The sequence below is a fragment of the Stegastes partitus genome, unplaced genomic scaffold, assembly GCF_000690725.1.
Source record: "Stegastes partitus isolate 25-593 unplaced genomic scaffold, Stegastes_partitus-1.0.2 Scaffold1892, whole genome shotgun sequence".
Taxonomy (NCBI): domain Eukaryota; kingdom Metazoa; phylum Chordata; class Actinopteri; family Pomacentridae; genus Stegastes; species Stegastes partitus.
In genome coordinates, this window is record NW_007579623.1 from 49,759 (window position 1) to 61,138 (window position 11,380).

An 11,380-nucleotide genomic window follows, 5' to 3' on the forward strand; every position below is an offset into this window, starting at 1 on the left:
TGTGCACCAGAACACAGAGAACCTTCATCAGTTATGCCTCCAACACTGCAGAGCCATCTTTAACGGACCTCTTTTGTTTTGTCTTCAGAATTTCAAACGAGAAGAGCAGAACTTTGTGGTCCAGAATGAAATCAACAACCTCTCCTTCCTGACCGGAGATAATAAAACAAAGATGTCTAAGGTAGGTTTTATACCTGCTCGCCACCTCTCAACACTTTCAGCTTTATTATCTCCTGAGTTTGGGCTTAACAGTGCAGCAAATTAATACTCTTTTAGTCACCCGTGGCACCCGGATCCATCGAAACTTTACTGTGTTTCTAAGAGACGGGTGATAAAGACCTAAAGCATAAGCAGGATGACACATGTTAACATCGTCTCTGCCATGTTTAGTTTACATGTGCTCATATGTTAACATGGTAAATGCTCGGGACAAGAAGAGCTATGTGCAAACATACACACGACTACACACCTGTGACAAACAAGACCTATTGAATCTCAGAAGTTTTGATTTATGTGTGTATGTTGCGTGTATGTGTACGGATATACAGTACATGCATGCTTGTTACAGCAGATAAGAGCAACTAACACTCATCCCTCAGCAGACAGATATTCCTCCATACCTCCAGCCCTCCTTAAGACATTTTATTTCTTGTCTGCCTGTTTGAGCTGTTTAAAGGCAAACAAATGACTTTCATTGCAGTGCATGTCCGTTAACCGCTCTTTCATCCTTTTCCTCTATCTGCCTTTCTGTCTCTTTCTGTCTCTCTCTCTATCTAACAGTCCTTTAAGGAGAAGGTAGAGTGATGCAGTGCATGATGTGCCGTTTACCTGCCAGCTTATTGGCTTGCGCGCTGCAGCCGCCGAGCAGAGAAGCCAATAGCGTGTGCCGCTGTGCTCTATAAGTCTGTAGTGTAGTTACATAGTACGTTATTATTTGTGTCCTCCATTCATCACCATGTGTGACACGGTCCCTCTGGTCATTTCTCATTGCCTTATGGGTGCAACACGTCTCATGTGGAGTAATTGAAGCCCAACCCCCCCCTTCTCCGTGTAGCAAATCATGTGGTCGTATGTCACTGGTGTGTTTGCAGGTGATGGATTGTGGTAGTCTGGTGTGTTTGGCAAACAGTTACCTCAAGCTATTTCTATGTTGTTGTAATTGGTGTGTGATAAGTTTGTGTGTTTCAGTGTATGTGGAGTCTATTAAAATGGAGATTAGTGCTTTTACTGGGCCAGCTGCTCTAATTTGACTCAATAGTGCGTTTTTTTTCCCCCTCACTGGAAACATGTTGCGTATCTGACAGAACTAGTCAGCTGAGGTGTGAGACTTCATGCCGAATGCCTCGGTGGCACAGATGATTTAGTCCGGTCGTAGATTTTGCCAAGGCTGAAAAATAAATGCTTCAGTAGTCTCTGGCTTTTGTTCAAATGCAGTGCGAGTGCTCCCCCCCCCTGTGAAATGAAATACTCTAAAGGTATCACTTCATGCTGAAAGGAATTGTTTTAGTACAACATTAATCTCAGCAAAAACTGAAAAATTGTGTCTTGAGCTTATTCAGCTGCTAAAAGCTCCTAGCTTTTATTCACCAGTATGTGTTGTCTGAGCTTTATCTTGTGCATTTTTTTTTCCAGTCTGGAGGACAAGACCAAGAGAGGAAACACAAGAAGAGACGCGGCGAATTCTACTCCATCCAGACCTCCCTGATTGTCGCCGCTCTCAAGAAGATGCTGCCAATCGGTCTCAACATGTGCACCCCAGGAGATCAGGAGCTCATCTCTCTAGCCAAGACCCGCTACCTCCTGGTGAGAAAACATTTGACACACATATCAGCCATGCTCTCAAACCAGAAAGCCACTACAAGAAGATAAATAGAAGAAATTTACTATCTACACAGTCACACTTTGATAGTAGAATACAAAACCTTCATCCACTCTTTGTGGTGGTCGGTGACCACTCGGTGCGATGTAGGGCTGGACCCAGAACGGAAAAAGGCACAAGGTTAGGGAAAATCAGGTTTTATTTTAAGGGAATAAGGGAGTGAGGAAACCGGGGAGGCAGGTGAGGGAATCCGGGGCTGGTGCGCATGTGAATGGTGATGTCCCAAACCCGGTGCTTGTGTGGCGTTTCTTCTGTGGTGCTCTTCCGATGCTCGAGTGGAGGAATACCCGACTCGTGGATCCATGGTGGCAAAACCAAAAGCTGGCAAAGTGGGGCTGGAGACGCTGGAAAGGGAGAAATACACACACAGTAACTCGTAGGCTCGAGAAGTAAAGGCAAAAACACAAGTGCTTCAGCTGGCGACTAGATATACCACAGGAGAGTTGGCAATCATCTCGCACTGGAGCACAGAAAGACCAGTGGCTTTGTCCAGTGTACAACGAGGATGATCAGCCACAGCTGTGATGGTGCCGACGTGCGCTCCTCCAATCAGCCCCGCCCAGCCTGGAAAACATTGAGACACAGACACTCCAGCTGCATCCAGAAAATATTAATAAAAACAAATACAAAAATCACACAATAACCACACTCTTCTCCACTCTTGCAGACTGAAAACACCTAAATAGCACATTGAGCTGTTATAATAGCTTCACATTTTAACCCATTTGTTGTTGTTTTTTCCTTCTCGTTGCTCAACAGAAAGATACCGACGATGAGGTTAAAGACCACATCCGTCAGAATCTGCACCTTCGAGAAAAGGTAAGCAGGTCAAAAGTAAGTTGTGCTAATGAGCAATAGTGTGCATTGAAAACCACGCTGCTCTGTGTTTGACATCGTTTTCTGAAACATAGTCGGAGGACCCCGCTGTGAGGTGGCAGCTGAACCTGTACAAGGACATAGTGATGAGGACTGAGGGGCCTCCGGACCCTGAAAGAGTGGTGGATCGTATCCAACGCATCTCCGCTGCCGTCTTCAACCTGGAGCAGGTCAGGCTCGACATTTATACATTCATAACCACAGCTGGAGCTACAACTGGCACTCAGGCTGGTGTGATTGTTATAAAACATTGTGCTTGTTTGTGCTGGGTGGGAATGAAATGTTCAGTTTATCTTAGCTGCTTCTGTGAATAAAAATATCTGAGGCTAGTCTTCTGTGTTGTTTTTAACACTTGTTACTTGGTTTGACGTATGTGATGAAATAGAAATCGCAATCATCCTCGACAGCCAAATTGCACCTGGACCACTTAACCATTTCTGACACCCCCCTCCACCGCGCTCCCTCCCTTCAATCAGGAAGAGTCGAGTTCAGGATGAGTCACCAAAATAAAGAGCGCTTGTGCTGAGAAAAACCTATGTGTGTGCCTGCTGAAAATGCCAGTTCTCAGCTGTGATGTTTTTGTTTTTTTTTCCTCTGGTTTGCCAGGTAGAGAATGCCATCCCAGTGTGTTAATTAGATTTCTTCTACCCTCATCAGGTGGAGCAACCGCTGAGATCCAAAAAGTGCGTATGGCAGAAGCTGCTGTCCAAGCAGAGGAAGCGAGCAGTTGTCGCCTGCTTCCGAATGGCTCCGCTTTATAATCTGCCGAGGTATTGCTGCACACAGTTACATCAGCGCCTCTTCTCTTCTTTTTTAAAGTCTCGAACCGATCTTAACAGATTTATCATAATGACTCAAGATGACTTTCCAGCAGAGAATAGCACAGCGCTCCCTGTGGTGCTGCTACCAGATGGCAAATTGTGCAGCAAGTGCTGTAGCATCACCTCTACCACAACACTTTCTTCTTCTTCTTCTGTCTGACTCACAGCTCTCATTCCTCTCTTCCTGGGTTCTGACCCTGCGTTAATGCACAGTCTGCCTCAGTTTGTAGGACAAATGTCTAGCCGCTAGCTGCTATCAAAGAGCAGGAGAAAAAAAAGGGACACTACCAATTTCATGCCCTGCTGCTCCGTAACTCAATCACAGGAAGTCGGGCAGAGTGCTACAGTAGAGAGGAAAACAATTATGAGGCCCAACCTCAGGGTGGCCATCTTCAATATGTGCTCAGATGATGCCGCCCGCCTGCCCGACAGCATGACTCATTTATTCAGAGTTGTTGACAGTGAAATATGACACGGTATAGCTAATAATTACTTGACAGTATTTACAATGCAGGAGCAATGATTGTTTTTCTCTGGAGTAATAGATTTGTGTTTAGCGGGAAGGATGTAAAGCTTCTGGATAATGTCAACTCTCCCCAAGTTTCCGGATGTCATGTCTTCACTTTTGTGTCTCTCTTCAGTCTTTGTTCTCTCCTCAGTGTCACACTGTATTTGTACCTCATCCCCGTAGGCACAAAAATAATAATTACTTCCTGAAAGCCTACCGACACATTTGGCTGGAGATAATGCACGAGAACACAGACTATGACAGTCTGCTCTCGATGCTGACGGTAACGTAGTGCTGACCCAACGTTGCTACTCTCTGACTTGTGGTCCTCTCTTAACTCTTGCCTTGCTTTCCTCCAGGCACGGTTTCTGCTACGAGTTTTAACTGCTATCTTCCCTGGTATTTCCACTGGTCCACACATTGGCAGTATTCAGAAAACTCTGAGGGTATAGTTTAAAAAATTTGCTATTTTGCCACTCTGGTTGGCGTTAGATGAGAAAACTGGTGCTACACCTACCTCACTCCGAGGGCTGAGCTGGTTAATTAACACATTATATCATGATATTGTTTAAAAACCAATAAGCAACAATGATAAAGTGTCTTTTCCTGGGGTTATATGCTGGATTACTTGGCCGGTTACAGCGACTTCCTAGAGTCTTGTATTCATTATGAGATCGCAATTAAACGTTTCCAGGCTACCTGTTCCTTCTTCTCTTAATGCAAAGCTAAGTTAATACGAGAATGCTTTTAATGTCCTTTCTTAACTGTTGCGGGATCACAAACATGTAATACAATCAGTAATTAAAGTGACTTTATAATCTCATTAAAGTGCATTTCCTGCCTGCAGAGTTAAGTTTAGTAGTGGATTAAATAAAAAGAATTCAGTCTGGCAGGAGGCATGTACGTCTGTGTGACAGTTTCCACTAAGGTGACCAGATGGATGTGCCAGTACCCTACACTAACCAGTATTAACCTCTCCGAAGGGACTTCTCCCCCTGCTTTGCTCTGCTCCTATCTAACCCGGGCTAATGTCCTCTCACCCCTCCCTAGGCATCGCTCTATTAACCTCTTCCTCCTGGCCTATCAGAGAATATGGATAGAAACAGAGGAGTACTCCTTTGAGGAGAAGCTAGTGCAGGACCTTGCAGTAAGTACTTGTCTCGTCCCCCCCAGTGCCCTCATGTCGGTACCTCTGTGCTGCAGGGGAGCTGAGTGTCGCCTCCCACCGCCCTCGTTTACTTGTGTCAGTGTGAAAGGTGTCAAAAGCAGCCCAAGAACCACTGAGTCACTCTCAGCCATCCTTACAGTGGTTTTGACTCATTTTTGTAAGCATGGCATCACTGCTGATGTCAGAGCCGGCTCGCGTAGCTCAACCACTGTGTCCCATCCTCCAGAGGTAAGAAAGCAAAAACGACGCTTTCACTTACCGCTGTGAAAGTTTTGAAAGTTCTTTCCTAAATTTTCACAGTCATAAAGCTTCAAAATCATGCATTGAATTTTCTGTAGCGAAAAGAAATACAGCTGCTGTCTTTACAACTCCACTTTCAGAGATATTGTTTCACTTTGTTGCCCACGATAACCTGCAGCAGTCTGATTAAAAAAAAAGACTTTTGATTTATGAAATAGAGTTTAATAAATATGCATATTTCAGTCGAGAAAATGAAGAAATCTTCAAGACACGTTGGAACTTGACGAATCCCACTGTGCCAGTGGGTGTGTTTCCTTTTTTTTTCTTTTTCAATAATGAAATGAAGATAAAAATTTGAATTAATACAGCTTTCTGAAATTCTAATATTCTTTTTTACTGTTTTATTAGTCTGATTTTTTACACATTATTTGAAATGAAAGCCACGGGGGCTCACAGGAGAAGTTAATAGATGAAGAACTTTATGATCCAGCCAAACCAAACAGACTTTTTTTTTTGCAGCAGCCCTACAGAAAAACAATCCCAATGTGTCTGATTTCATGAGTGAGAGTCACGCTTAACTCCATTCACCTTTAACAGCGCCGGACTCTTTGCGTGTGTGTGCGCCTGCTACCATGTGTGTGGATGTCGCCGTCATCACGTCCGTGCATGTGTTCAGTCCTGTGCACGCCATCGCTCGTCTGTTTTCTGATGCAGCCTGATTTACTTAAGTGACAGTTAAATGTCGCTGCACCGACTGTTTGCACAAAGTGTTACGATACAAACTTCCTGGCTTAGCTGTTCACGTGAGTTTGAGAGTGCATGCCTGCTGACTCCGACGGCTTTGTGCAGAAAACGCAGCCCAAAGTGGAGGAAGAGGAGGAGGAGGAGGTCAGAAAGCAGCCAGACCCTCTTCACCAGCTCATTCTGCATTTCAGCCACAATGCTCTGACTGAATGCAGGTAAACACACACTCACTCTCACACACCTGGCCACCTGGCAGCGGCACAAGTTGCTCCATCTGTGCTCCATAATTGTTTTGGCCTGCTTCTCAGCTAATAAAGAGAGCATTAAGCTAAATCATAGCCATATTTTATTACTAGGAAGGAAACACAAGCAGTTTTTCCTCTTTTTCTCTGTAAGTCTCGTTGCTCACACTCTGCAGCGGCTATAAATACAATCACTGCAACTTACCTGTTGTTTACAGATGAGATATGAATATGCTCTATACAAGGTTTAACCGCCGGGTATTTATCTTCCTTCTCTGTTAGTTCCTTGGAGGAGGATCCCTTATATATTGCATATGCGGATATGATGGCAAAGGTACCTCATTCTCTAAATTGCTTTTGTGTGCCGCCCGGAAAAATGTGCAGGTTTTGACGTTCGGTTTTATCTTTTTAGAGTTGTGCCGAGGGCGAAGAAGAGGAGGAGGAGGAAGAAAAAGAGAAAACATTTGAGGTGCTGTTAATTTTTTCAGGCGGACTGTTCTGCGCTTCACTTTGTTTGTTTTTTAATCATATTCACATACGTTGCATGTTATGATGTCCTACAGGAAAAGGAAATGGAGAAACAAAAGATGTTGTATCAGCAAGCGAGGCTGCACGACCGAGGGGCCGCGGAGATGGTGCTGCAGATGATCAGCGCCAGCAAAGGTTTGGAAAACACATCAGTCTCACTTCCTGCAGCAGCCGTGTTTGGTAGAGCCATCATCTGTGATTTTGTGGTCATCAGGTCGACTCGGTGCTATCGTGACTTTCACCCTCAAGCTGGGCATCTCCATTCTCAACGGTGGAAACATTCTGGTTCAGCAGGTACAGCGCATGTCTTTTTGGGTTAAAAATGGACAGTTCACAGCTTCAGCTTCACCATTAATGCTGTTGTTTTGTTGCAGAAAATGCTGGATTATCTGAAGGAAAAAAGAGATGTCGGCTTTTTTAAAAGTTTGTCTGGACTCATGATGTCATGCAGGTAATGGAGCAACGACTAATTAATACACATTGAACATGATTTACTTTTTGTTTCAACCGTAATTTAAAGGGGAACTCCACCAGTTATAAAACTTGCATGGAGTACAGCTCTGCAATTTCTATAGCTGTGAAAAACTTCGGCAAATCTTGGTTACTATATAGATGTACGAGGTGTGTCAGAAAAGTTCCAGGACTGGTGTCACAAAAGATATACTTCAAATCCAAATTACATAATAATAATTTTCCCCTTCGAAGTAATCCCCCTGGGAACGTACTTCCCCAGCCTTCTCTGCCTTCACACCACCATGCACTCCTGGAAGGATTCTTCCAGGATCCTCCACAGCTCCATCGTCACAGCCATCTTGATGTCGTCCACGTCTTCTAAATGGGTCCCCTTGATGACCCCCTTGAGCTTGGGGAAGAGGAGCAAATCCCAAGGAGCCAGGTGGGGTGAGTAGGGAGGCTGCTCCAGCACGGAGATGTTCTTCTCAGCCAGGAACTGTGGGATGCTCAGGGCGTTGTGAGCAGGTGTGTTGTCATGGTGAAGCAGCCACGACTCGTCCTGCCACAACTCTCACCTCTTCTACTGAATGAAGCAAATGCCGCAGGATCTCTTTGTAGACGTGCTGGTTGATCGTCTGAAGGGGAAACTCGTAGTTTGGGTTTGAAATATATCTTTTGTGTCCTGAAACTTTTCTGACACTCCTTGTGTAATCGAAAGTCGGCATTTCAAACTAGAGTAATGTCACTGCTTGGAGATCAAAGTAAAAAACAACATGCTGCATCATAATAAGTGTAGAATCTAATGTTTTGAAGGTTGATTCATACTTGGGACCATAGACTATATAAAAGATGGACGTAGCAACCGGCCCTGAAAAATGAAGCCAACCCGGAAGTGTCAAAAACCTGCAACATCGCTACGTCCGCTAGCTGCTGGCTCCAAACAGCCCTGACTCCCATAGAAATGAACTGGAAGTGATCACAGATCACGAAATACTGCATTCCTACAGCTCAGGATTTTTTAAAAATTTGTTAATTAGAAAATTAGAAAATAAAATAAAAAATTGAAAATTAATTAGAAAATAAATCAATACTGAATTTTTTAAAAATCGTCAACATTTTGCGGGGCAAGGGGCGTGGCTGGCTTGATTGACAGTCGGCAGCGACCATACAGATGAAGCGAGCAGAAGGCGGTAAATGTGGGCGGGCAGAGAGGGCCTGCCTCTCAATCCATCTGACCAATCGCTGCTCCTATGGCTCCGCCCCCCTCCGACAATTTTTGCGTCACTGGCTCCAAAAATCCAAGATGTCAACCAGGAAGTAGCAAAACCCTGACTTCATGTTCTCAGTGCAGAAACCAATGGGTGACGTCACGGTAGCTATGTCCATCTTTTATACAGTCTATGCTTGGGACTAAAAGTAGGCTTGTCTCTGTCTTTGCTGCTTCTATTTTGACCTTTCTGTTTCCATCTGTGTTTTGGGACTCTTCCCTACCTAATTAAAAACACAATAATAAATTGTTGGAGTACCCCTTTAAAATAAAATATACAGACTACAGGAATGCAGTTTATCATAGCTCAGTCTTTGTCTCCCTTCAGTGTCCTGGACTTGAATGCTTTTGAAAGGCAAAACAAAGCTGAAGGTCTGGGGATGGTTACTGAAGAGGGATCAAGTAAGTGAGGACAGTGAACGTGGTCTGAAACAGTTGTTCCTCAACCATGTGAGTGACTGACTCGTCCTCTACTAGAAGACCTTTAATCATGCTGATGCAAAGAGCAATAAGCAACACATTTGTCAGTTTAACGTGGCAGAGAATAACATGAACTGCAAGTCGATATATGCTTAGTATCACTGTTGAATCATAGACAGAACCTCAATAGTGAAAGTTCAGCAGTGTGTTTGCTACGCTCCATGTTGTTGCTAAATGCTGATCCGCTGCAGATCTGAGTGTCTTTGTAAACTGACTGCAGGTTTGTGTGACATTATTTGTGCGGGAGATAAAAAAATTTCCAGCCACTCGGTGTTTTATTGAAGTTCTCGCTTTATTCTGCTCCACTTAAACTTCTGAAGATGTCGCCTAGCTAACAGCGTTACCGCGACGCGCCGTTGGGTTTGTAAACAATCACAAAGCAAATCACGCAGCATCACCCTGGCAGAACATTTTGCTCTTCAGTTTGTCGATGCACAAGTCCATCTCCATACCACGTGTGTCTCTTGTGTGTCATGTTGTCACGTCACCCTGCAGGTAAACCTGTGCTACTGTATGTCTAAGTCCTGTCCGGGCCTTGTCTCCCGCTTAAAAGCGTTCACAACCACAACCGCATCTACATAGAAAATTCACTTTGTAATCAGAGGTCTAATATTTAAACCGATGGGTTGCATACAGTATATAAATATGTTTTTTCTCATACATATTCCAGCTCATTTTCACCTCATAAGCTCAGGCATAAGTGATGGTAACTGTAAGTCCGATACTAACCTCTAAACACCTGCCTAGCGAGCAGACTGTCCTTTAAGACGTTAAGAATTGTGACCGCATGTCAATGTCGCAAATCAATGTGAGTATGTAAAGATATATATATATATATTTAGTCCTATCATTCTCTCCTGTTCCTACTTCTTCTGATTGACTCTCGATGTCTTCTCCTTTGCTTATGTCTGCTTTTGTTTTGTTTGTTTGTTTGTTTGTTTGTTTTCTTCTGATCATGTTTTTTATGTCATCGGTCGCAGTCAACGTGAGTGAGCGGGGTAAATACATGGTTTAGATTCTACTCATTCTTTGCAATGCTGACATCTTGATTGCTCTCCGTTCAACTCCTTCCTCCCTCTCCTCGTTTCCTCCCTGTCCTTCTCTCCCCTCCTCCCCCCCTTCCCTTTGTCCTGAATGCAATATAACCACCTTCTCTGTATCCTGGACTGAAGGAACGCATGCATGCTCCTATGACATCTGGATAGATTGTTCAGTCCACGGTCAGGTGCCGCAAACTGACTCAAATCTTTCCACTTCTTCTTTTATAAGAAGCCAGTGCTTGTTATTTGTCTGAGACCCTTTATGTTTCTTAATTTTTGACAATACTAACCAGCGTGTCTTAAGAAATGAATCTCCCAAAGCTTTGTTTGTACGAAACAACAAAGCTTTGCTGGTATTAAAACAACACAGCTCAGTTTTATTCTTATTATAATTTAATTTGTGAGATGATGCACTATACCTTGTGTGTGTGTGTGTGTGTGTGTGTTCGGAGCCCTCACATAATTTAATGCCTTTTGACAACTAAAACGCAGCTTTATGAGGAAGCGAAAGCTATGCAAGCTCTGATGCCTGTACAGACAGTTAAAATGATGGCTCTCTGACCTTCTTGTGATTGAAAAAGGCAGTTAATCTCATTTCCTGTCCTCAGGTTCCAAAGTACTGCAGAATGATGAGTTCACAAAGGATCTCTTTAGGTTTCTGCAGCTTCTCTGTGAGGGCCACAACAACGGTAGGTTTTCCATAAACCAAAATTAAAGACGACGATGCCTCGAGCTCTCTGAACAGATGTTTAAGAGGCCTGATTATGTAGATTTTCTAAATTAGTCATCTGCAGCAAATTTACATTTTTTTTTCTTATCATCCGTTTTAGATTTTCAGAATTTCCTGAGGACTCAGACAGGAAACACAACCACAGTCAACATCATCATTAGCACTGTAGACTACCTGCTGAGACTCCAGGTATGTTGCTAACAGATGTTTTATATTGCTGTAGAAATATATTTTATATTAATTGGCTTCTTCCTCTACTAGGAATCCATCAGTGATTTCTATTGGTACTACTCTGGTAAGGATGTCATCGATGAGGCCGGTCAGAGGAACTTCTCCAAAGCGCTAGCGGTGGCCAAACAGGTCTTCAACTCTTTAACAGAGTATATACAGGTACATTATCCACA

At 43.7% G+C, this 11,380-nt stretch overlaps 1 protein-coding gene across 1 annotated transcript in view; it reads left to right on the plus strand.

Moving 5' to 3' along the window:
• LOC103373042 (ryanodine receptor 3-like) overlaps nt 1-11,380 on the plus strand; it is a 77,378-nt gene that overhangs the window by 48,359 nt on the left and 17,639 nt on the right. Inside the window, 18 exon segments of the mRNA XM_008302840.1 lie at nt 89-181; nt 781-795; nt 1,633-1,803; nt 2,639-2,698; nt 2,791-2,925; nt 3,413-3,525; nt 5,135-5,231; nt 6,342-6,451; nt 6,761-6,812; nt 6,891-6,947; nt 7,042-7,141; nt 7,221-7,300; nt 7,381-7,457; nt 9,055-9,128; nt 10,187-10,204; nt 10,855-10,935; nt 11,077-11,165; nt 11,238-11,366. Of these exon segments, the coding sequence (XP_008301062.1) occupies nt 89-181; nt 781-795; nt 1,633-1,803; nt 2,639-2,698; nt 2,791-2,925; nt 3,413-3,525; nt 5,135-5,231; nt 6,342-6,451; nt 6,761-6,812; nt 6,891-6,947; nt 7,042-7,141; nt 7,221-7,300; nt 7,381-7,457; nt 9,055-9,128; nt 10,187-10,204; nt 10,855-10,935; nt 11,077-11,165; nt 11,238-11,366 (1,551 nt within the window).